Consider the following 23693-nt stretch of genomic DNA (forward strand, 5'->3'; position numbering starts at 1 on the left):
TTGTTTGTTAACAGTAGTGTGGTTGCTACTGCGGGATTGTTGAATTCTCACTGGTTTAGGAAAATTTTGTTTTCAAACACTTTGAACTTCCCGCTTGGTAGCTCATTTGTTGCGTCGCGGAGTCTGAAATTTGAAGGAGTAGCAACGCCGTTGTTTACCACCTGCGTCGCAGAAGGAGTAACAACTTCCAAAGTCGAAGTTCCTATATCACTAACAAGAATTTTGGTTGCCAAAGCCACCGCCAAGCCTGTAACATTACTTTGCACTTTCCCATTCGCGGATACGGTTAAGCCATTAGTGTAACACCCTTCTAAACCCCGCGGAAATTTATAAAATAATTCAGAGTAAAACATGAAAACAAGGGTGCCACAATTCCAATTAAAACAAATTTATCATAAATTCATTGTCATGCTTTCACTAAGGAACAATTCATCATAATACATAAACATCTCATGTTAACACAACGGAAAATTCATCATACGGATAAGCATAACATCATATATGCAATATCCCGCAGAATCTAATACAATAGCAACACGATAGAGTATCATCATAAACTCTAAACTAGCGTTCCCCCAGTGTTACAATATCAGAGTATGACACCTGACGCTACACTAAAACACTGACTTATGAGCTAATCCTCACCAAGTCGAAAGCAGCTATCCTCAATCTGAAAATGTCAACAGTAAGGGTGAGTCTCATCACAGTTAACAAATGTTATTGAATCTTAAATAACAACACATCATAGTTATATTATTCACCCAATTTCATCATATTCAGATTATCAGGAACATCCATCATTTACACAAACGTCAACAAAACACATCTTTCAAACAGACAATCATACTCAACAATAATTCAACAAAACACACAACCAACACGTCGTCAATATTTATAACACTGGAATACTTCCAATCATGTTATAAAAGTATGCATATGTATGAACTGACACTATGCATGTGGTACCAACATCATCCAATGGGAATAACCCATGACCGATCCAACATCATCCAGATACGGCCCTGCCAGCACAGATTCCACACAATGGGAATCATGCCCTTTACTGATCCAACACACCCTTATGGATACAGTATCATCAATGAATATGAATGAATGCAACATATACAACATACTTATACCATCGTCAAGTCTAATGAGTAACATCATCAAATACCCATTTCATCATCATCATCATCATCATCATCATCATCAAAGTATGTTTATATACATTAGCATCATTCAAATACAATCAATCATCATCATCATCATCATTAAAGAACATACATGTGTCCACATCAATCATCATCATCAATAATAAGAACACACATGTATCCACATCATTCCAAAGCAAATCAGTCATCATCATACAACTCTCAACAAATCATCACATCATAATGTTTTTCAAAACAACATCTTATATTGTCACATTTCATCATATATGTCAACAATATATCATCCAATTAAACAAATCGTCACATGATTAATATTTCAACGTAGCATGTATTTAACACATCTCATCACATATATGCACAATACATCACTCACCAAGAAATAAAATCATATTTAAAAATAATTGGATTCATACCTCATTCCATCATTTAAAACATAGGCTATCTCATAAGATTCATCGTGCTCGAAACAGCACTAAAAACAGACCTACGGTTCGAAAGTTACACATCATTTAACTTTTCGAGAAAACAACTATCGCTACAGCACGCGGCGCAACCAAGACTCGCGGCCCGACCTGAACCACACAAACGCGTTCGCGGCGCCAACCTATGCACGCGGCACGATACGAGAAAACAAGTACGCCTTCGCGGCGCCAACACGGGGACGCGGCGCAAACTGGCGATTTCACAGATTTTTGGGTCTGCGTCAGATCCTGCGATCTGACTCAATCTGAGTCCAAAACTGACTCTAAACATCATATACAGGCAGTTAATCATCAATTGCATCATTATTCATCATCACACACCAAAACAACACATAATCAATCAATAATCCATGCAATTTTCATCAATTCATAACCTCCCTAAACCCGACATATAATCCAATTGACTCAACAACATCCCTAATCAATATTATTATCCAAGAATACGATAATAGATGATAACCGGAGAGTCCCCCCTTACCTTAGCCAAAGATTCTTGATTGGTCTCTCCCTCCATTGCTCCTCTTCACGTACCAGCTTTCCAATCCCTCATCTCCTCTGCTCTGCTTTTCACGTTCCTATTTCCTTTCTCCCAATTTTCCTTATTTTTATGAAAAATAACATTTTAATTAGTAAAGGGCTTTACTAACATAGCACCCCCTCTTTACTAATACCACACTTGGCCCAATACTATAAACCATCTTTCTTCCAATTAAATCCCACAAACCACCAATAATTCTAATTATAAATTAAATTTCCATTTAAATTAAAAATTAAAATATACGGGTGTTACAATTAGCAGTCAAGACATCTCCCTTATCAGTAGGACTAAAAGCAGTTCAATTGTTGGAATCTTCATCATTCCTGCAAGCACTTTTGAAAAATACCAATTTTCTCGAGATTGGGTCTCTGTTAATAGCAACTCTCCCATACAACATATGCTCGCCTACCACTCCATTCGAGTTCTCCTCATTCAGTTGACTATTGAGATAACTCTCCTTGATACGTCGACCATTTCGTAACCACTTGTTTTCGCCTCCGTTTCCACCTGACGCACTTGATTCCACCCTCAGGAAATTGCCCCAACCATTAGCATCGTTGGATAGATTGGAACAAAGCCTCCTAGGACAGAATTTCTCCGAGTGACCAATGATTCCACAAAGGAAGCAGAAGGTACCTAGTTTTTCGAATTTGAAAACGAGATAAACCTTGTCACCTTCCACCCTGTCAAACGCACAACTCTTTTTCAGCGGTAGTTGCACATTAATAGCCACCTTTATTCTCATATATTTCCTCCAGACAGGATAGTTGTTGTAAGCGTCATAGCCTACAAACTTTCCAATATGATTACCGATAAGAACTCCGACATCTTTGGTCATGAAGCCAAAAGGGAGTTGATGGATTTGAACCCATATCTCCACTTCATTCAGAGGAACATCAAGAGGATCCTCCCCAAACTTGAGCTTGCGGGTCGCCAACATGAAATTATCATACAGCCAAGGACCTCCTTATAAGACTCTCTCTAGGTTCCAATTCTAATAAAATTGGAACAGGAACCTGTTCTCATCTATTTTAGTGATATCCATACTCTGACCAGGCTGCCACATCTTTGTTAACATATCTTTCAATACATTAAAATGGATGGTTTTGTTTGTCAGTACAGAACCAACCAAGCATAGCTCAAGAAAGTCTTCCAGAGTTAGCTTGTCATGGTGAGCGTTAGCACGCCCATCACTGCCAATTGAATGAACTGAATTCTCCATGAGGATCTTGCAGTATGAAAACAAGAGGATAAGAAAGTTGATATTTCTGGTGTTTAGCATCATAAAGCGATTAGGAGAAACTTGCTTCAGGTGTCTATTTAAGCCAAAGAATACCAGATAGGGAAGGGACCAAATATTGAACCTATAATTGTTGTTAATGATTTCCTTATGATAGGATCCCTTGTTGCACTTTTGGATTGAACACAAACGGAAATTTCTAATTCCCACGATCCCCTTATCAATAATATCGCCAGACATCCTGTAATGATCATAAAGCCTGAGCTTCCTCTTCCAAGTCATAGATAAAAACCATAAATCCCAATTTACCACAGTAGAAATAGTATAAAAGGATAGAAACGATCTCCACATTATCTTCCCACCCCATAAAATCAATTCAATCTTGAAAATTTTGAGAACCCCACACACAAGCATTAACATGCCGAATCCACCATATCAATGAAGCCAGCAATAGCACCACTCCCAAATCTTCCAAATGGAGATCCTACAAGAAGCCTAAAAGAAAAATCGACACCCACAGACACAAAATAATTACGACTGCATACAGGAATCCGACACTCCCATAAAGAGTAAGAGCACGATCCCAGGTTACCAAATCAGATTCAAAAGAGAATCAATACAAGCTCTCACACTGCACGGATCAAGGAGAGAAAACATCAGAATCCCGATTCGAATCAGAGATTTTATTGGTCACCATTTTCATATAAATTTCATCATGCATTCGGTCCACATCTATCAATCCGATAACACTTTGTTGTGAGTTTTGTGGAAAAGGTTTTAGTTCTTGCATTTTATTATGATTGGTCGTTTCGTTGTTTGTTTTAATTATTTATTTAAGTTTTAGATGTTTTTATGCCGTTTGGTTAGTTATGTACAAGTTTCAAGTTTGAACAAGTCATCTTAAGTGTCAAAGCAACCATGAAGGAAGAAGGAGCAAGAGAAAGATGAAAATTACAAGTACTGGGGTCAAACACGGTCGGTCGTGCTTCAGCACACGGCCCGTGTCAGGTCTCAGAGGAAAGCTCAATACAAAATCCAGGGAGCCAACACGGTCGCCCGTGTGTCTTAGCATGGCCTGTGTTGGTAGAAAGCATTCTTCATATATTTTCCAAGGGGACAACACGGCCGGCCGTGTGGATTGGCACGGCCCATGTTGGCAGGCGCGTAAATGTTCAATCTTTGAGTTGTTGACACTGAAACTTATGTCCAAGGGCACTTTTGACTTTGTACTGATTGAGGCTTGTATGGAGACTATTTAGGGTTATGTTTGAAGTTATTTTAGGAAACTTTTAGATCGTACAAGAGAATTCCAAGAGAGAGAGAAGATAGCTTCATCAAGGGTTTGGAAGACGAAGAGATTCAACGGTGGACACCATTGAAGATCAGAGTTTTCATTAATCTTTGTAATGTCTAAACTCTTTAATTTGTGTTTCTTGAATACTATGAGAGGCTAAACCCCCCAATGCCAGGGGGTGTCCCTGAGTTGATTTGTAATGACTCTGAATTTCGTATTTCTTTAATCCAATATTCGTATTATGCAATTTGATTGTTTAATGTTTTTATGCCTTCTTTGTTGGACAAACAAGGATTGATCTCCGGTTAACAATTTGTAGGACTACGGTTGTTAAGGTTTTTAGACAATTAAATCTTATAGTTATCACCTAGGACTAGGGATACTGTAAGGTTATTTGGAAATTCTTGATTATTTACAGCTTTGGTTTACAATCCTATGTTTCTAAGGACTTAGGCAATAGGATTGTCAACCAAAAGGTTTTCACTAAGGACTTAGGAAAACACTCTTAAGAACAAATGGTTGCCTCATATTAACTTGTTAAAGATATCTTTATTCAAAAGAGTTATAAAGCACATCATACACCTACCTTGGCATTACTCTAATTTTATATAAAAGTCATCTTTAATTGCATTTTATTTATTTTAATTCACTTATTTCATTATAACAAAAACACCCCTATTCCATTTTGTTTGATTGACTTGTTTCTACAATTTATATTTCCTACGCAATCCTCGTGATCGATACTTGTGGTAAAACCCATTATAACTACACCGGTGAAAATAGTACACTTGCTATTTTTCCGATCAAGATTCATCGGAGATAAAGCTAAATTGGTATTTGAAGATAAAAATTTGTCCTCAAATTAAATTAAACTGGAAAATCATAAAAGAATCACAAACAACAAAGATATATTATGGAAAGACGGATACCTTCTTGATTGTAGAATCCAGAGATTGTGAAATTAATTATGTTTTTGTTCAATCTCCTTTTTCAATATTTTTAATTTTATTTTTTCAATTATTTATTTGACATAAATTGGATAAACATATTTTAGAAATAGTGGTCAAATAAAAAAATATATATATATTGGTGGTTGGTATGCTGGTAAGACTTCAACAACCAAAATTTATCCCACTAAATATGCTAGCTTACATGGATCAACTTCCGGTATAATATTCTATCTAGAACCATATTTCTACCTAATTATTAATCTTGAGATCTTTCTTAATAAGTTCTCTTGTAATTTTTTAGTTCTTCATTTACTTATAGTTGTTTGACCCTTCTTCATTTTATATATTCTTCTTACCACATAAAATAAATGTCTTCTCTCTATATGTCCAAATCATCTACGTCTATTTTTCAACATCCTTTCTATTGTAGGTGTTACTCCAACAATATTTTTAAGGTTTAAATACGTTTTTAGTCCCTATAAATATGCGACCCTGCATTTTTAGTCCCTATAAAATTTTCCTTCAATGAATGATCCTTATAAAATTATTATGCACCTAGTTTCAATCCCTACTGTCAAACCAATGTGTATTTTAGAATGATTATTTTGCAGACATGTTCATAATGTTTTAAAAAGTTCCTGGAAAAAAAAGAAACTCAAAATTTAATATCCAAGTTGAAATTTTCATTACTTTTATCATTATTTTTTGAAATTTGAAAATTTATATTTAATTCTTTTCGTTTTAAAAAATTCTAAAACATGGTAAATAAATATTTTACAGTATTCTAAACAAATATAAAAAAAATTATTCAAAAATTTTAAAATTAAAGGATAATTAAACCGTTTTTAAAATTTTAGAAAATAGTAGGGACTGAAATTGCATGCATAAAAATTTTAGAAGGACCATTCATTGAAGGAAAATTTTGTAAGGACTAAAAATGCAGGGTCGCATATTTATAGGGACTAAAAACGTATTTAACCCTATTTTTAATATAGTCATTTCTAATCTTAGCACCACAAATCCAACGCAACATCCTCATTTCTATTACATTTATTTTATTTTCGTGTTGATTCTTAATCATAAAACATCTTGTCTCATATAACATCGCAGATCTTATCGTTGTCCGATAAAAATTTCCTTCAACTTGAGTTGTACTTTTGTGTCAAATTAAATCCTTGGAGCTCTCCTCTATTATAGTCACTCCACTTGAATTCAATGGTTTACATTCATCTTTTATTGAACTTACATTTCATATACTTCGTCTTACTTCTACTTAACAGAAAATGATGAGTTTTTAAAACTTGTCTCCAAGTCTTCAATCTCTCATTTAATTTATCTTTGGACTCTTCAAGTAAAATTATATCATCTCTAAAAAGAATGACATGAATCAACTACGAAATAATGGTCATATAAAGAAAGACTTATTCGATAAATTTTAGGTAAAGATGAGGACTAATTTGACATTAATTGATCAAATACAATGATTAAATTGATAAATCTAGTGTTACTCATATGTGTAGAAAGTTATTCGGTAGAATTTGAATTAAAAACATAAACTAATTTAATAGTAAGTGATGTAATACAACATTGTATTAATAAATTTATAATAAAATGCATATAATTTTAAGGTTTAAATATGTTATTGGTCTCTATAAATATAGTGATTTTCACTTTTAGTTTCTATAAAAAATTTCTTCAAAGAATGGTTCCTACAAAAAATTTCATCCACACAATTGGTCCTTGATGTTAAATGTCACTAACAGATGATGACGGGGCAGGACATGTGGAATAAAAAACAATAATTTGATTAAACAGTGAACACGTGGGTTTTAATGGCGGGTAAATATGTTTTTTCCGTTTCCATGTATTTATTCCTTCCTATTTATCAATTGTATTCTTCCTCAACCCTAATTTTCCTTTGCCTTCGTCTTCACTATCATTTCCACTGCGTCTTCTCTATCGCTCCCATTCAAGTTCCTTGTTCCTTCAATTTCACCTTTCGTTTCTTCAGTAAAGGCGTTGCAATGTCTTGCACCTCCGTGGAATCGGGAATTGGGAAGTTTTGTGGGTGTCACGTTCGTATGGTTTCCTACCAATGCAAGAAGGGGACTAATAAAGGAAGGTTATTTTAGAAATGTCCCTTATGAGGACTACTAACACGTGCGATTTGTTCATATGGGATGAAGACTTAGGAGCAAAATCTGCAAACGAAGATGGAAGCGTGATGAATGCAAAGGTTGAAGTTATGGCATCTATGGGCTATATGAAGGAATTGTACGAAGATTCAAGGAAGAAGAACAAGAATTTGAAGAACAAACTGAATGGGGAGAAATTTAATGGAAATCTTAAAATGTTGCGTTTAGCAATTTCTGTTATGGTCAATGTATTTTTTTTTCTTCGAAAAGTAATTGTTGAAAAGTTGATAGTATGTTGTACAGAACTGTAATGCATGTTTGAGGGTTTGAATTTCATTGTAAAAGGTTGTTCTGAGAGTTTGTATTGAACCATAATGAAATGTAATGCAAATTTATGCGAATTTACTATGTTATGAAACCTGTTAATTACTGTTATAAAATGTGTTAATTACTGGTAGCAAGTGTAGTTTGAGAAGTAGGTGTAGTTTGAGAAGCTTGTGGATTATGAGAGGCCTGTGTAGTTTGAGAAAGACACTTTGTCTTTTTACTCGGGCCTCCCATTTAGCTTGGGTCTCTCTTCCCTTTTGGACTACCCTGTTTTCACATTGTAAACAATAAACCAATAAAAGTGATAGACATTTATTGTAAATAAAATAGTAAAAGGCATGTTTCAAGTATAAGTAATACTAACTCTTTTCTTTTGTACTGTTTGCACATTTGGAGTTTGGCTAGTCTGAGATGGTGCTTCAACATTTGTTGCCAATTCAATAGGAATAACTGCAAGTTGTCTATTCTTCTTGTGTGTTCTTGTGTTGTGACAGTGATGAGAATTTCATTCTCACCTTGAATGTGAAATCCTTTGTATGTGTTTCCTCCTCATTAAACCTAATCATTACAGTCTTGCCATCACAACTATCTTCACCTACCCCACTATCAAGTTCATTTATCATATAGTCTTCTTCTATGACATGTTCCTTATCCATCTCTATAATGGTAAACATATATGGTTGACTTGTAGCATTACCATCAACATTATCCCTTATAGGTGGTTGCTTTGAAAGTCCACTAACAAGATTCTCCCTTACAGTTGGTTGGCTTGTTGGATTACCATCAACATTCTCCATTAACCCTTCATTAATTTGATCTTTATCAAAGTTGTGCATTCTCTCTTCTTCACTGTCATCAAAGTGAATGTCATTCATGGAGTCTTCACTTGATTTACTCTTCTCATCACAGTCCTCAACATCATTTCCCTTTTGTTTTCTCTATCGACTTCTCCATATAAGCCATCTCACCTGCTGAGAGTTTTTCCTCAGTATATATTTCAACAACATAATTTTTCTTCTCAACAACCAAAGTTTACTTAGATGCATCTTCATCATTTGTAAATGGTTTTAGGTCATTTTAATGACAACCATTTTTATCTTTCCACCATATTTTCACTTGGTCAACATTAAAGACTAAGTCAATCCCCTTAATTAGGTCACACAATTTAAAGAATGACCAGTAATCAGAGTCTTGCTCAGTGAATGCATATATATCCCTAACCTCATACCTCAACTTTGGGTCCTTTACAAAACGACCTTTGGTGTAAAACACTACCTTAAATAACCCCATTTTCTTTAAATTGCAAGTAAGACAAATGGTAAATTTGACATTACATATTCCGAGCTAATGGCAACAGTCCACACGATACAGACTACAGGACCCTAGAACTATGTAGGATAAATGAAAAATTAAAGACACGTGTGCGATACAGCAAACAACTCAAATAGAAAGCACAAGTGGGACTAACATGGGACCACAACTTTGCAAACGCTTTAAATAATATAAATCCTCAAGTAACAAAAAATATCGTGAACCAAAACTTTAAACCAAAGAATTTGTCAACATGAATCCTCGGGTACGAACATTGCAACTTTCAATTTCAATGGAAAAGAAGGTTGTAACTTTTGTTTTCAATGGAGAAGACTGTCGTAACTAAGAGATTGTTGAAGTTCAAAATTTGGGAATGAACGAACAAAATTTAGGGCAACTCGTTTCATTGTTACAAGCTACAGTAATTGGAAACGGTAAAAACATATCTACCATCCATTAAAACCCACATGTCACTGTTAATCAAAATTTAAAAAAAAAATTAAAATTATTTCACATGCCCTACCACATCATCATTGTTAGTGGCATTTAACGTCAAGGACCAATTGGGTGGATAGAAAATTTTATAGGGATCATTCTTTGCAAAAAAAATTATAGAGACTAAAAGTGAAAATCATTATATTTATAGGGACGAATAACATATTTAACCATAATTTTAATAAATAAAAACTTCTCGACCTAAATAATATTTTAGCATTTTCTAACTAGACCATTTATCTAACATAACATTTAAAATAACAAAAAAAAATTATTGAGAATATATATATATATATATATATATATATATATATATATATATATAGAGAGTGTGTTATATTGACTCCAAGAGTAAGTTATAATAACTTATTCCACATCTTGACCATTAATTCTTTTCAATCTAATGGTTAAAAATAATAAGGAATAGTTTTCTCTTTCCACATTTAATGACTTATTATTTTTAACCATTAGATTGAAAAGATTTAATGGTCATGATGTAGAGTAAGTTATTATCACTTACTCTTGGAGTCAATATAACCCTCCTCATATATATATATATATATATATATATATATATATATATATATATATATATATATATATATATATATATATATATATATATATATATATATATATATATATATATATATATATACTAAAATCATCACTAAATTAAAAGTATAATATGTCATTTAAGCAAATAAATAAATTAAAAATTAAAAAGACAATAATGTAGTGCCCCATGTAGACAGTTTTAACCACCCCATTATATAAAAAAGAAAGCATGACAATAATGTAGTGGTAAACTTGTAGATACACCTCCATGTCATCGTACTAGAAGTTTCAGCGCATTGTTCCTTAGATAAACTATATATTTTCAATTACATAATAGTGGCATCATATGTGTCGTCATATGTTATTTTAAATTCTCTATCTAATACTATTGGTGTGTTATGTGATGGAATAAACAAACCCCGAGACAAAATTGTTTTTTGTTTTGTGCATATGATAAACCTTTTGTTTATTGCATATGATAAACTCAGGTGAATTTGGATTTAAATATCCGAACAAACCTCTAAACAAATAGTTTGTGTATTATGTGCTTTTGATATGAAGGGTAAATTTAAATTTCAATATCTAACCATATTTCAATATCTAACCATATTAGGGTGTGTCCAAATTCAGTTTTCCAGATTCTAAACGTATTTTCAAATTTTTGCCAAGGTAAGAGAGTAATATATTGAAAAATACAATTTCACCAATGTAAGAGAGTAATATATTGAAAAAAAACACATGAAATGTACTTGTCGTTATTAGGGTGTGTCCGGATTCAGTTTTCCAAATTTTAAATGTATTTTCAAATTTTCGCCAAGGTAAGAGAGTAATATATTGAAAAATACACATGAAAGGATATATTGTAGTAGGGTGCTATTCAAATTTAAATAATTTACTTTCTGTTTGAATAGCACCCTCTCAATTCCAGTCATCTAAGTTTGAATTCAGATGCGGAATACTATTCCACTGAAGAAAAATCATCAACCTAGGTCAATAAATCACTTCAAGCATAATGGCAACATCCCCTCAAAAACTACAACAGAGCTTTCACCATGAAAACTGCTTTGTTTCAACTTTCACTATGAACGCTGCTTTTTGTTTCAAAAAAACAAAAAGTGCAAAGTAAGCAAATGGTTCACTGAAACTTTGGGGTAATTATATCTTCCACACAAAGTAGTAAAGAAAAAAATCCTTCAAAATACCAACACTCTCAATCTTTCTCTACAAAGAAGAAAAAATTCGGCACAAATTGGGCAACAATTAACTAATAAAGCTATATGCTAAAGTTGAAAATTGCTAAAAGAAGCTTATTGTTTACCGAATTACTGAGTATTCAAACCTCAATTTATCATATATGAAGTTAGGTACTGGATTCAACAACAGCCACCTTCTACTTCTCACTTTATCATTTTAAAAAATTGAAAACCTTAAGTTATTACTTGCAGCAAACAAACTGTATTCCTCCATGGTGGTGGTATCTTTCTTATTGCAAGTATGGACCTTTTCGGCATGATCCGCGGAACTTTTCAGGCTATAATCACCAACAGCATCGCCATTTGAAGAAGCATGAGTCGATTTACAACCTGTTGAGAGGGCTACAGGCCCGCCAAAATGAAACAAGGAAAAGTCACCGTTATTCTCTTGTGACTTGGCAGAACGATCATGTTTAATTTCTCCATTGACTGCTGGTTTTTTCAAATTGTTTCCAGATGAAACAATCCTTTCTGCAATAGATCCGTTAATATGCTCCTGCAAGGAAGCAGGCTTGGAAACTCGTGTCCATTCGTCTGAATTTAAGACATTAGCTCTGGCAACTGGCTGATAAACTGGAATGGCAGGGTTAAACGAGAGGGTTTGTTGCTGTAAGGAACCATACTGCAAACAAAAGTGTGGGTCTTCATTTAAGCCATATCCAAGAGGGCCAGCAAACAAGTAATGACTTGGGTATGGGAATGACATCAAACCATTTGTTGGAGCTGCTGGCCATGAAACTGGATTTTGATGAAAATAATTCATTGTTGAAGGAGCTTGAAATGAAGGAAATTGAATATTTTGATTTGATGCCGGAGGAAGCATGCTTTGAGGTTGAGTACTCACATTAGTAGTGGAAAACCCATTATCAAAATTTTGGGCAATTTCCACAGAACTCTCAAATGCATCCCTTCTTTCATCCAAGGATGGGCCAATAAGTGAATTTGAACTTCTGGACAGACTCTCACCATTTACAGTCTGGTTATTCTCTATGGCAGTTTCATGACAATCGGACAGCACGTTTTCCACACAAGTTAAATTATCTCTAACTTCAGACCGTTGGCTAACATCTTCAGAATCTGATGTGGTTGAGGATCCTTGATTTTCTCGGTTAGATGATGTATTATTGTCACCCTCACTTAGACATGATGAGCAGCTGTCAGAACTAAAAGTGCTACTTTGGGTAGGATCAGAAGAATTGTTCAAGACAGAGCCTCCAGTTGCGCATATTCCAGATTCCTCAGAAGCAATTTCCTTAGAGCTACAAGAACCTTCAACTTTAGCCAGAAAATCATTTTGACAGCCTGCATCCATTCTACTTAAATGCTTTGAATTACAGTCATTGTAATCATTTTCACCGGAATCAACAATTTCCTCAATAGATGACTTGATAGGATCAGGCTGAGCTTCTTGAACTTCAGTGGACCTCAAAATAACACCAGAGTCTGAATTATTATGGTGATATTTCTTCAGAGACTCCGTAGGCTCCCAAACCTTTTTTGATTGAAACAAATCCCTACTGGAATAGTTCCCCAAAATGATTTTGCTTTTGTTTCTTCCATTATTCTCATGCATATAGTCTACTTGATTATACTTACTTCCTCGATAAAATTGCTTAGCAGATTCATATTGACCGGCAGGTTTTGACTCCCGACTAACTCTTGTCACAGGAGAATGTTGATCAACTCTCATCTTATATTCACTATTTGGACTACAGCTGCAAGAATGAATTTCACATCTGTCATTCATCCGGTTCTTGTTATTGTAAAATTTCTCGCCATACTTCGGACTAACATTTCGACCATTGGACTTTGCAGGAACACTTATCCTGGATTGCCTATTCAATCCATTAACTACCCTCGATGATGTCAACAGACTCTCTCCATGATGTCTTGATTCGGTTTTACCAACCATCCCACCATTCTCAGAAACAGTGGCATATTGGCGTCTGTCAGACCACTTGATAGGCATCTCATCCGGTGGAAATTCTTTCCTGTATCTCAGTCTTTGAGGAGAAACCATTGATTGTTCAACCGTAGACTGCTGACCTGTCTCATCATTTGTGTTGGAATTTTCTTCATCACAATCATCATCAGAAAGATGTTCTATTCTCAAAGTATCATTCTCACTGGAGAGTTCTTTATCTTGGATGTTAGCAGAATCGTCACTATGATTGACTTCATCTGTTTCAACAACTGAACTCCCGCCACTAATAAGATTATTTTGATCCATATCAGTACCAGCAGCTAATTCTTCTTTTGAGATTTCTGAAGAACCAATAATATCAATTGATTCAGAACATGCTTTTTCTCTTCCTTTTTCCTTTCCTTTTAGTCTTTCCTTCCTCCGAAGTTTTTTCTCCCTTTCCTTTGTTCTTCTCCTCTCTTTCCGTTCTTCTTCTTCACGTTTTTCTTTTTCTTCTTCTTCAAGAAGTTTCATCTGTAGACAACCATATAATTAGGATTTAGTAAATGTAATTCAACATATAAACAGGAGATTTTTAATTAATCCTCCAAAGTTCGTTTCCAAAATCATAATAATTAAGACCTGCTTTTCTAACGTAATGATTTCTTTGCATGCTACATGCACTCGCTCCTCCAGCAATTTTAGTGCAAGACAGACAAATATGCTGTGTGCATTTTGACGCGCTGTTCCTTCTCTGAAAGCTTTTTCAACCTGAAAAGATAACAGAGTCAGTGGCTGATCAAGACAGAATGACAGAGAGCCACGAAAAAATTAAATTAATGCAAAACATACCTGCTCTTTAAAAATAACAGTAGCAGCATCTAGCAGAAATTCCCGAGCCAGTTCAGGGCTTTTTGCATGCTTTTGGGGACGAGAGCATTCTCCATCAAGATCATTTCCATCCTTATCAACTGAATCATCATCCTAGAAGCCATATATTATATAATAAACATGTGAAACTGTCTGAGAAATTCCTCGTGAATACTTATCAAAATTACACTAATTAGAGATAATAAGCAAGGAAGTTTATTTTCTTACTGAAACTTGTATTACCTCTTCCTCCTCAGCCTCTTCAGCATGCTCAAAGAATCTTCGGATACTTTCCCCTTTCGTAATTGTGACATAACCATCTCCTACAATTAATCTGCAATGTACGCACTGCTGACCTTTCAACGAGTGAGCCTTAACACAAAGTTCAGAACATCGTCCATCTAATCTCCAAGCTCGGAGAGTGATGAAACATGCACTCAAACCACCAAGATCAAGGCTGCTGGCTTTGGCACATCCATTCAATCCAACACTTTTAAATTCCAAAATGTCAGATTTTCCTTCACTTGTGCCCACAGCCCACTCAAAATGATGGTAGGTTCCTAGAGTATCTGGAAATGTCTGACGCCAATCAGCTTGAACCGAGTCGTCAGATACCTGATAAAAGTAGATTGATGAATGATGATGTTAGGTAGAATATCAACTGAATTTCTCGATGGTAGTTTTACTAAAAAAACTAATGATACTTCGTAGACTCTTGGCCTAAAATTTCAATTAGAACTGATTTACAGGATATAAAGCAGCATAAAAATATGAAAGTCAAACCTCATACTGAAAAGCTGAGTCAGCAACACAAAACCAGCTGCTGCAACGAGGTTCTCTGCGCATGCGTTTCAGTTCCTTTAGTTCCTTGAATTCTCTAATAACATTTCTTCTACAATCTCGGCAAAATCTCTTGCTATCAAACCTGATAGATATATAGTAAATTATTAGTAAAGATGGAAGCGTAAAGCGTGCATAAATCAAGTTTCAAAGGATGAGAAAATAAATTAAATCAAGCTTGGCATAAAGTAGTAGTACTGCCTTTATATAATTGAATGAGAAATAAAGCAAAATGCTGGAAAGTAGTTGGCTAAAAGATTCAAAATGAATCCATTTCTCTAATGACATGAAGACCCACTCTGTATGCTGGCAGAAAGCGGCATCAGAGATAATATAGGAAATCTCAAGTAAAACAGGAACATAAAGCATTTCTTTATTTCTTTGATGTTCTTAAATCCTCACAATTAATTACCAACTGCATCGCAATAGCGCTAATAGCTTATCTGCTAACTTATCTTCTAAAAACTGCATGACAACAACTCTTGGATAGCATAGTCCTCTTTTATGTGTTTGTCCATGTTTACAGTCAAACAACTAAGTCATTACATTCTCAATTTTCTGTCTGACACTTTTGGGACATAAAATAGATAACTAGGATCCCAATCATGACATTCGGAAAATTTTAAAAAGTTCATGGTTGCCGAACAAATTTTCAATTCCATGCCTAAGATAGAGTTCCCTGTTTATCTTTTAGCATCAAACCCAAACCTGCCGCCACATTATCCTAGAATTCAGCAGATAGTTGATAACAGATCACTTGCATATGAACGGTAAAAATAACCAGCACCCAAAATAATTTTTTGTCTGACACTTTTGGGCATAAAATAGATAACTCAGATCCCAATCTTGACATTCGGAAAATTTAAAACGTTCTGGGTTGCTGAACAATTTTTCAGTTCAATGCCTATGATAGAGTTCCCTGGTTATCTTTTAGCATCAAACCCAAACCAGCCACCATACTATCCTAGAATTCAGCAGATAGTTGATAACAGATCACTTGCATATGAATGGTAAAAATAACCAGCACCCAAAACTATTTTCTCAATTTCCTGTCTGACACTTTCGGGACATAAAATAGATAACTCGGATCCCAATCATGACATTCGGAAAATTCAAAACGTCAGGGTTGCTGAACAATTTTCCAGTTCAATGCCTATGATAGAGTTCCCTGTTTATCTTTTAACATCAAACTCAAACCAGCCGCCACATTATCCTAGAATGCAGCAGATAGTTGATAACAGATCACTTGCATATGAATGATAAAAATAACCAGCACCCAAAATAATTTTCTCTGACACTTTTGGGAGTTGGGAAACAAAATAGATAACTCGGATGCCAATCATGACATTCGGAAAATTTAAAACGTCCAGGGACAGGTGACAGATTCTCATTCTTTGTATATCAGATTTAACTGCATGACTTATTCTATTCAAGTATCAGAATGTGTGTTTTTATCCCACATTAACAGTCTTCACTTGTCTAATGCACAATACAGTGTAAGAAATATACAAATAGACACCTGAACATAAGTCTCTCCATAAAATCTTCTTCCTTCATCCTTAGAAGAGAAAATCGAGTCTCCTCTCCAAGCGCTGACCAAAAGTCTACCAGTGTATCACATGAAAGTCTGGCAGTGTGCAAGGCGCATGTTTCTCTTGTTCCATGTCCTCTGCCATAACTCACTATGCCTTGGCTAATCCAACCTCGGCCTGCCCCACCACAGGCATCAGGATAAAGCAGTTCTCTTTCCCGCTCCCTAGCACGTGCGCCATCAAAGACCTAGCAAGAGCAAGTGTTTAGCCACCAAAGAGGGAAAAAGAATTGTGTGAGGTTCCAATGTAATGTGCTTCACTTACAGTTTGCAATCCTTTTAGAGATTTTGAATACAAATAGCAGGTCATAAGCGTTAATGAGCCCTCACGCGTTGTGGTCAGGCCTCCCCAAGGATGGACAGATGGATCTGAAATTTCATCTTGGCACCCTTTTATAAAGCTTGATCCACCATTAGTTTGCTTTTTCAAACCTCCAAGTGTGTTACAAGCAAATTGAGTACCCACCCCTTCTTGCTGCAAAGACTTCCCATACATAACAATTTGCAAAAATCCTTCGAGAAGCAATCCATTGCATCTGGAGCAGTACATGTTTTTACGAGCATGCTCGAAAAGAGATTGCTTGTCAATCCTAAGAAGTTCTTGGCGATCTTGTAGTGACAAGTCAATCCAAAACTGTATCAAAATAACATAAAACACCGAATAAGAGACAAGGTAAGTATATCAGAAGTTGCTAATTGATCAAAAGAACAATGTAATATATGCAACATGACCCAGATCAGAAACAATTCATTGTTATTTAACATCAGTTCCATGATAAGCTATTTGGTATAAAATGTTGTCAAATAACCGCTATGGTGTCGCTATAGCACTGTTGCATAGCAAAATTTTAACAATCCGCGGTTCACAATTGACAACACTAGGCTACTAAATGTATTAAACACAAACACGTGTCTAGCACTGATACGACAACAATCAGTCTGAAGTTTATTTACTTAACTGTAGATTAAAAAATAACTCGGCTGACAGTATCATTAATATCAACCTTGATGGGATGAAGACATTTGCAAAAACAGTAAAAACCCTCCGCAGAAATCTAAATACAAAATGCTACTAGAAAAGTGCATGTGCAACACCGGGATTTCTTACTGTACCAGACACTCGAGTAACCAAATGACATTAATCAAAACATAAATATACACAATATGAATGCTACATAAAAAACCCTCAGAAAGAAATCCGAAAAATTGTTTCAACTGTGGGATCCAATACAAAGGCAGACATATCATCAGTATCACCATTTACACAATAATCAATACAAATTTACAAAACAGTGATCTAGCAGCAATTTTAAGCTAAATGAAATAAATATATATTTGTAAAAATAAAATAAATAAATAAATAAAACGGAATACCTTCTGAAGCTGATTGTAGCTAACGTCGCCACAATTATTAGACCAAAATCCGTTAACAGAAACTGAATTAGATTGCGTAGATGCGGCATGAGTGAATTGTTCAATCTTGTGCGATATTGGTGGCATTTTCATAGTGTGAGATGTTTCATTAAGCGGTGTAACATCAATTATAACGGACTCTGCGAAATTTGATATCAATAGATAGTAAATAAGTATAAGAAATTAATAAATTGAAACCGCGGAGAGGAAGTAGATCGGAATGGTGATTGAAACTGACGGAAGGATTGGCGGAGATGGAGACGATCGAGAAGGTTCGAGAATTGTGTGATGTAAGGGTTTTTGGTGGATGACGAGAGGAGAAGGAAGACGATGAGATTTGGAGGTGTGTGCGAGCGAGCGAGAGCGAATGCGTGTGTGAATGGATGAATATATATTTGTGGAGAAAATGAGAATTTGGTGTATTGGTAATGGAAATCGAAATGGAAGTGCCTGTGGTTGCTCGATTTATGAGGCGCTGTTAAAATTTACGAGAGGAAATGAAGCCCATTATTTTTTTTCTTTATATTGTTGATAAATACTTAGCCCTATGTTAAAAATAAAATAAACAGTAAAATATAATAATAATAATAACAATAATAATAATAATAATAATAATAATAATAATAATAATGTGGAGATGTTTATGAATGAGAATTGATTGTGCTTATCTCTAATGAGTGGTAAAAAGTATTTAAAAATGTATCTTGAATCTCACGTGTGCTGACTTTATTGGATTGTTTTGATTGGGCTTGCCTCTGATTGGGCTTTTGCTTTAGGCCTTTGTCTAGCCCATAATAGTTACCTTAGAGGCTTTTAGTTGGGGAAGTCTTTGAAGTTGTGGCCGAAATCTAGCAATGGTGTTCGTCCATGGAGAGAAGAAGGAGAGTTTTTGATCAATTCCAAAAGTAGTGGGGGAGGCACGTTAAATATTTTCTCATCATTGAGATGTTTCACCAATTTTTATACACATGACTTTGGGTAATCAACTTAGGGAATGGTGTTTCCTCCTAGTGCACTTGGGTTAGTTTACACTTCATAGAACACTCTCTCTTATATGGTTCATTGATTGCTTTCATTTATATATATATAAAGGTTGTCGAGTCGTGAGAGAAATTTTCGCTTTCCTTGAGAATCAGTTTCAACTTGAGAGCATTTTTCCTTCTTTTTCTCTAGGAGTATTTCTCAGAGTGATAGTTATTCTTTGAACCAAGCTTTCATTCTCCAATTTGAACTTTGCTTGTCGCTTCAGATTTTGCTTCTCCCAAGTATCATCCTTACCCTAAACTTTTTCATATCTTTAGCATTTCTTTTACCATAGCCAATATGAACAATAGCCCCATAGATTTGTCTAGAAATTCAGGAAGTGACGGTTCCTCTCCCTTAGTTAGGGTAAAAGTATCCTCTAATCCAAATTATTCCCCCCTAAATCACTTGTCGACCAGCCCGTGAGGTCATATATGTATCATCTGATGACTCTGACTTATATAAGCTTTTTAGAGGTTATTCGTGCAAAGGAACTATTTCCAGTGATTTTTCTTTTGATGTTACCTTCTTTAATGAAGATGTTGAAGATGATCGCACTGTCACTTTTGTGCCCGCTTCCTCCCAAGTTGCAGGAACTTTGACTTCGTCTGTTTTGTTAACTTCATAAAGGAAGGCTATTATTTTAAATATGGAGGATGCTAAATATTACGTTAAGGCTTATCAAAAATCCTACGGTCAAGACCAAATTGTTGTTGTCATCAAGAATCATCTAGAATGTAAAGCCCTAATTAGTGGCATTTTTACTAGCTTTTTAGTATGATTTACTTGTGATTCTTAGGAAATCAATCCTTGTTTTTATGCACTTTTATGCGTGTTTTTGTTTCATTTTAGGTAATAAGAAACTAATAAAACAAAACAGAACTAAAATGATCAAATAATGCATAAAAAAATGTGTCGTCCAGTACAAATTTCCCTCAACCAACACAGCTGAGTCGTGCAGGCTTGTACGGGTCGTGTTGGCCAAGCACCATCTCTAGTGTAAAATACCATAGGCATGCACTATCCGCCCGTGTAATTTTGCACCGCCATGCAAACCTGCACCCCCCCTGCAAATCTGCACACTTGTGCCTGGCCCAGTTTAGTGCGAATATTTAGACTTCAGTAACATTTTTCTAATTTTTTTTGCTTCCCAACTATTTCAAGATATGGGTGAATGACTTATTATTGGTTATAACACAAATTTACTTGTTTTTTACTTTAAGAGAAGTCTATAAGAGGTTTGAAAAACATAAATTGAATCTCTATTAAGCCATAGAATTAAGTTTTACTTTGCAAGTTTATTTTTTTGCATATTTACTTTTATCTTCATGTGCTGTAAACTTAAAAACTCCATTGGATCTTCTTATTCTTCTTTAATTCAAATCTCATTTATGTGTTTTGTTTACACATTTTTATTTCTATTATTTACTTGTAAACGTGTATGCAATGTATGCTTCATTTTTTTATCGTTATTTCCATGTGTAAGTAGTCAATTGGGAGTTTAGGGCAATGGGGATTGCTTTGTTATAATCCTCATGTAGATCCTTAGTTAATTTGTTATGAGAAATTTAGGAAACTTTATTTCGGTGTTTTTTATTGTAAATATATTCAATTTTGCTGCGAAAGTAGGAATGAAAAAGATATCGTGTATACGCTAAAATGGTGTAGTGCGATATCGAAATTAGAAACATCGAACTGTCGAATTGAGGCGATGAAAGTATCTCATTTATTTGATAGATAGAGTATTTTTTGTTAGTGGTTGCTCTGAAAATGGGCTCTTTACAAATACATTACATCGACGAAAGTGGATAGCGTATTTGATCAGAGCAAGACAATACGTTGACGAAAGTGGGTGTTGTCTACCCTTTCCATTTTCTAAAAAATTAGCTATATTCTCGTAACACAACTAGGGCTTGTGTTTTGGATTGGACCATTGGCAGGCCCATCGTCGGGCAGGGTTCAGCCCAACAACACAAGGCCCAACGTGGTGGCCCAAATTGCCATAGTCAATGGGGACCTTCTCCCCCATGTGCCCTTCTAATGCACGTCGCCAACTGCCCTCTGTAAGAATCGCTCCTCAGCGCGCAAAGATCTCGGGACAGTTGACCGGGACGAAGATCACGCACTGGTCTTGCCCTACTCGCATAGGATCCTGGCAATCTTGTGTTTGGGGCCTAAGAACCCAGCTCAAAACAGAAGATCTTGGCCCAACGCTTGGGGCACTATAAACACCTTCTCATAAGAGGGTCAGGTATTCAATTCTCATGTTATACTCCGTACTTATTCTCTTCACTCTGAACCTCACTTTGGCATCGAAGTGTCTTGCAGATACACCCCCTATTCTCTTTGCACCGACCACCAATTTAAGTGTTGTGGGCCACTGAAGATTCTTTTGATCCCAGTAAGATCAGTGGCGCTGTTTGTGGGAACTCTTTGCTTCCTCTTCTTTTCCTGAAATATACCAAAGTAATTTCACTTCAAAACCTATTGATAATCATGGCCAGTCAACACAATGGAAATATCAACACCTTCGCCCCCACAGGCAACCTCAACAACAATTGGACAATTGGTCCCGAACAGGGTGACCCTAGGAACGGGCAGACCGCTTCTTCCTCTTCTGAGGATGCAGGCCATAACGCCGCCCAACAGCAGCAGACTCCGCTTGACGACACATATTAAGAGATCCATGTGCCGCCTAACATGGACCCGGCCATAGTGGCTCTGTTCGCGACAATCAACTAGACTAACTTCCTCATATTCTAGTAGAACCAGCAGATTTCGATGCTAGAGACTAAACGCTGATCATGCTCCCAAAGGAAACAATGTTCCAAGTCTCGTACACCATGCCCGCGACGACAAGACAGCCGCTCACGCTCTCTCTGAAGGAGAAACTAACAGGATGAGTCTCAGAGCCTCTCTCTACGAGTAATTGGTCGTCGCCCCTGACTAAATAGGCCACAAACTGTAGTTACCAAGAAGTGTGAGCACACTCCTCTTCGAAAGGAGCACTGCTCTCCTGTTCCGAAGAAAAGCAAAGTTGTCGACAAGCCCAAGAAGCCTACCTCGCCGCCATAGAATCCCTCTGGTCAAATCGTCCCCTTCTCGCTAGCCAGTCCGAAGCGATGAGGTTGACCCCCGTTGTCTACTATCATAAGAGATTATGGTGACCGAGATCCCCACAGGGATGGAGAAACCACCTTCTCTTGCAACATAGGATAGCTCGACGGACTCTGACGATCACATCGAGAACATCGATGCTATGCTTGACTATATGATTCTCATGAGCGCGATCAAATACTGACCATTTCCCATGATTCTAAGGAAGGGTTTCATGGCATGGTACAAAAGCCTCCCCCGGAGTCCATCCATTCTTGGAAGAACCTCAAAACATAGTTTACCAGAAACTTCACTGCTACTCGACGACATCCAAAGACCGAGGCATCATTTGAAGCAATCATTCAGGGGAGTTACAAACCTCTCTTAGCATATCTTGAAAGGTTCACTCGGGAGGCTATCCAAGTCCGTATGATTGAATGCATGAAGAGGCACTTGCTCGAGAAGGGGTTACTTCTTGGCAGCGACTTCCAAAAAGTAGTTGATATCGAGACACCCCGTTCAATGGATGAATTTCTCCTCAAGGCTCAGGTATATATCCAATATGAGGAAAAAGAGGTTGCCAACAGTGCCCGTGATTCGAGGGATCAGGAAAGCACCAGAGGCTCAAAATACGACGACCCTACACCACTTCGAAGTGGGGGGAGAAAAGAAGAGACGAAAAATCCTGAGACTCTCGCGAGCACAGGGGGCCATATGGCCGCTTTACACTCAACCGCTAAAACTAGACAAAAACGATTCTGGCACAGCACAGCGCTTGCCAGACCCCCTGTGGCACCCACCACACATTCAAAACACAAAAAATTATATTGGTTTTGTGGCGACCACCTGACCCCATATGGAGCCCGCCACACGGGGAAAACAAATAATATACTTCTAGAAACTTCAAACCCCTATTTACCATATCCTCTTCATCTTCTCAACCACCCACCTCCACTATTTACCACTCCATAATTCCAATACACCCATTCACAATAACTCCCACCAATTTCTGACACCTATCACTAACATCTTTCACTTTACCAACCACTTTCTCATTCTATTTAAACCAAACACCACCATTGTCATCCCCACCACATCCAACATACTCAAACATCCCTTCCACACAAATCTCTTCTAATTTATTTTTCAGAATTCATAATGGCTCGATATGGAGATGATGACTTTAACGAGGCCAGATTCGG

At 36.2% G+C, this 23693-nt stretch overlaps 1 protein-coding gene across 2 annotated transcripts; it reads right to left on the reverse strand.

Annotated features, from left to right (window-relative positions):
* Positions 1-11694: 11694 nt before the first annotated feature.
* LOC131610196 (uncharacterized) lies at positions 11695-18863 on the reverse strand. Of its 2 annotated transcripts, XM_058882084.1 has the most exons (9): positions 18611-18863; positions 18334-18512; positions 17225-17593; positions 16888-17147; positions 15312-15453; positions 14772-15143; positions 14511-14642; positions 14301-14429; positions 11695-14192 (listed from the first exon to the last, which is right to left on the reverse strand). In XM_058882084.1, exons 2-9 carry the CDS (start codon positions 18463-18465, stop codon positions 11913-11915), a joined length of 3816 nt encoding a protein of 1271 aa, XP_058738067.1. In that variant the 5' UTR covers positions 18466-18512; positions 18611-18863; the 3' UTR covers positions 11695-11912. The 2 variants fall into 2 exon arrangements, with proteins under 2 accessions (XP_058738067.1, XP_058738066.1); XM_058882083.1 differs by having other exon boundaries at positions 18334-18863.
* Positions 18864-23693: the final 4830 nt, after the last annotated feature.

Source organism: Vicia villosa, linkage group LG6, assembly GCF_029867415.1.
Source record: "Vicia villosa cultivar HV-30 ecotype Madison, WI linkage group LG6, Vvil1.0, whole genome shotgun sequence".
Taxonomy (NCBI): Eukaryota; Viridiplantae; Streptophyta; class Magnoliopsida; order Fabales; family Fabaceae; genus Vicia; species Vicia villosa.

Excerpts from the sequence above, each read along its gene's own strand:
- LOC131610196 (XM_058882084.1), bottom strand. The coding sequence starts at position 18,465 with ATGAAAATGCCACCAATATCGCACAAGATTGAACAATTCACTCATGCC. Across the intron at positions 17,148-17,224 it reads CTCTAAAAGGATTGCAAACT|GTCTTTGATGGCGCACGTGC; the intron begins GTAAGTGAAGCA and ends TGCTCTTGCTAG. Across the intron at positions 14,643-14,771 it reads AAGAGGCTGAGGAGGAAGAG|GATGATGATTCAGTTGATAA; the intron begins GTAATACAAGTT and ends TATGGCTTCTAG.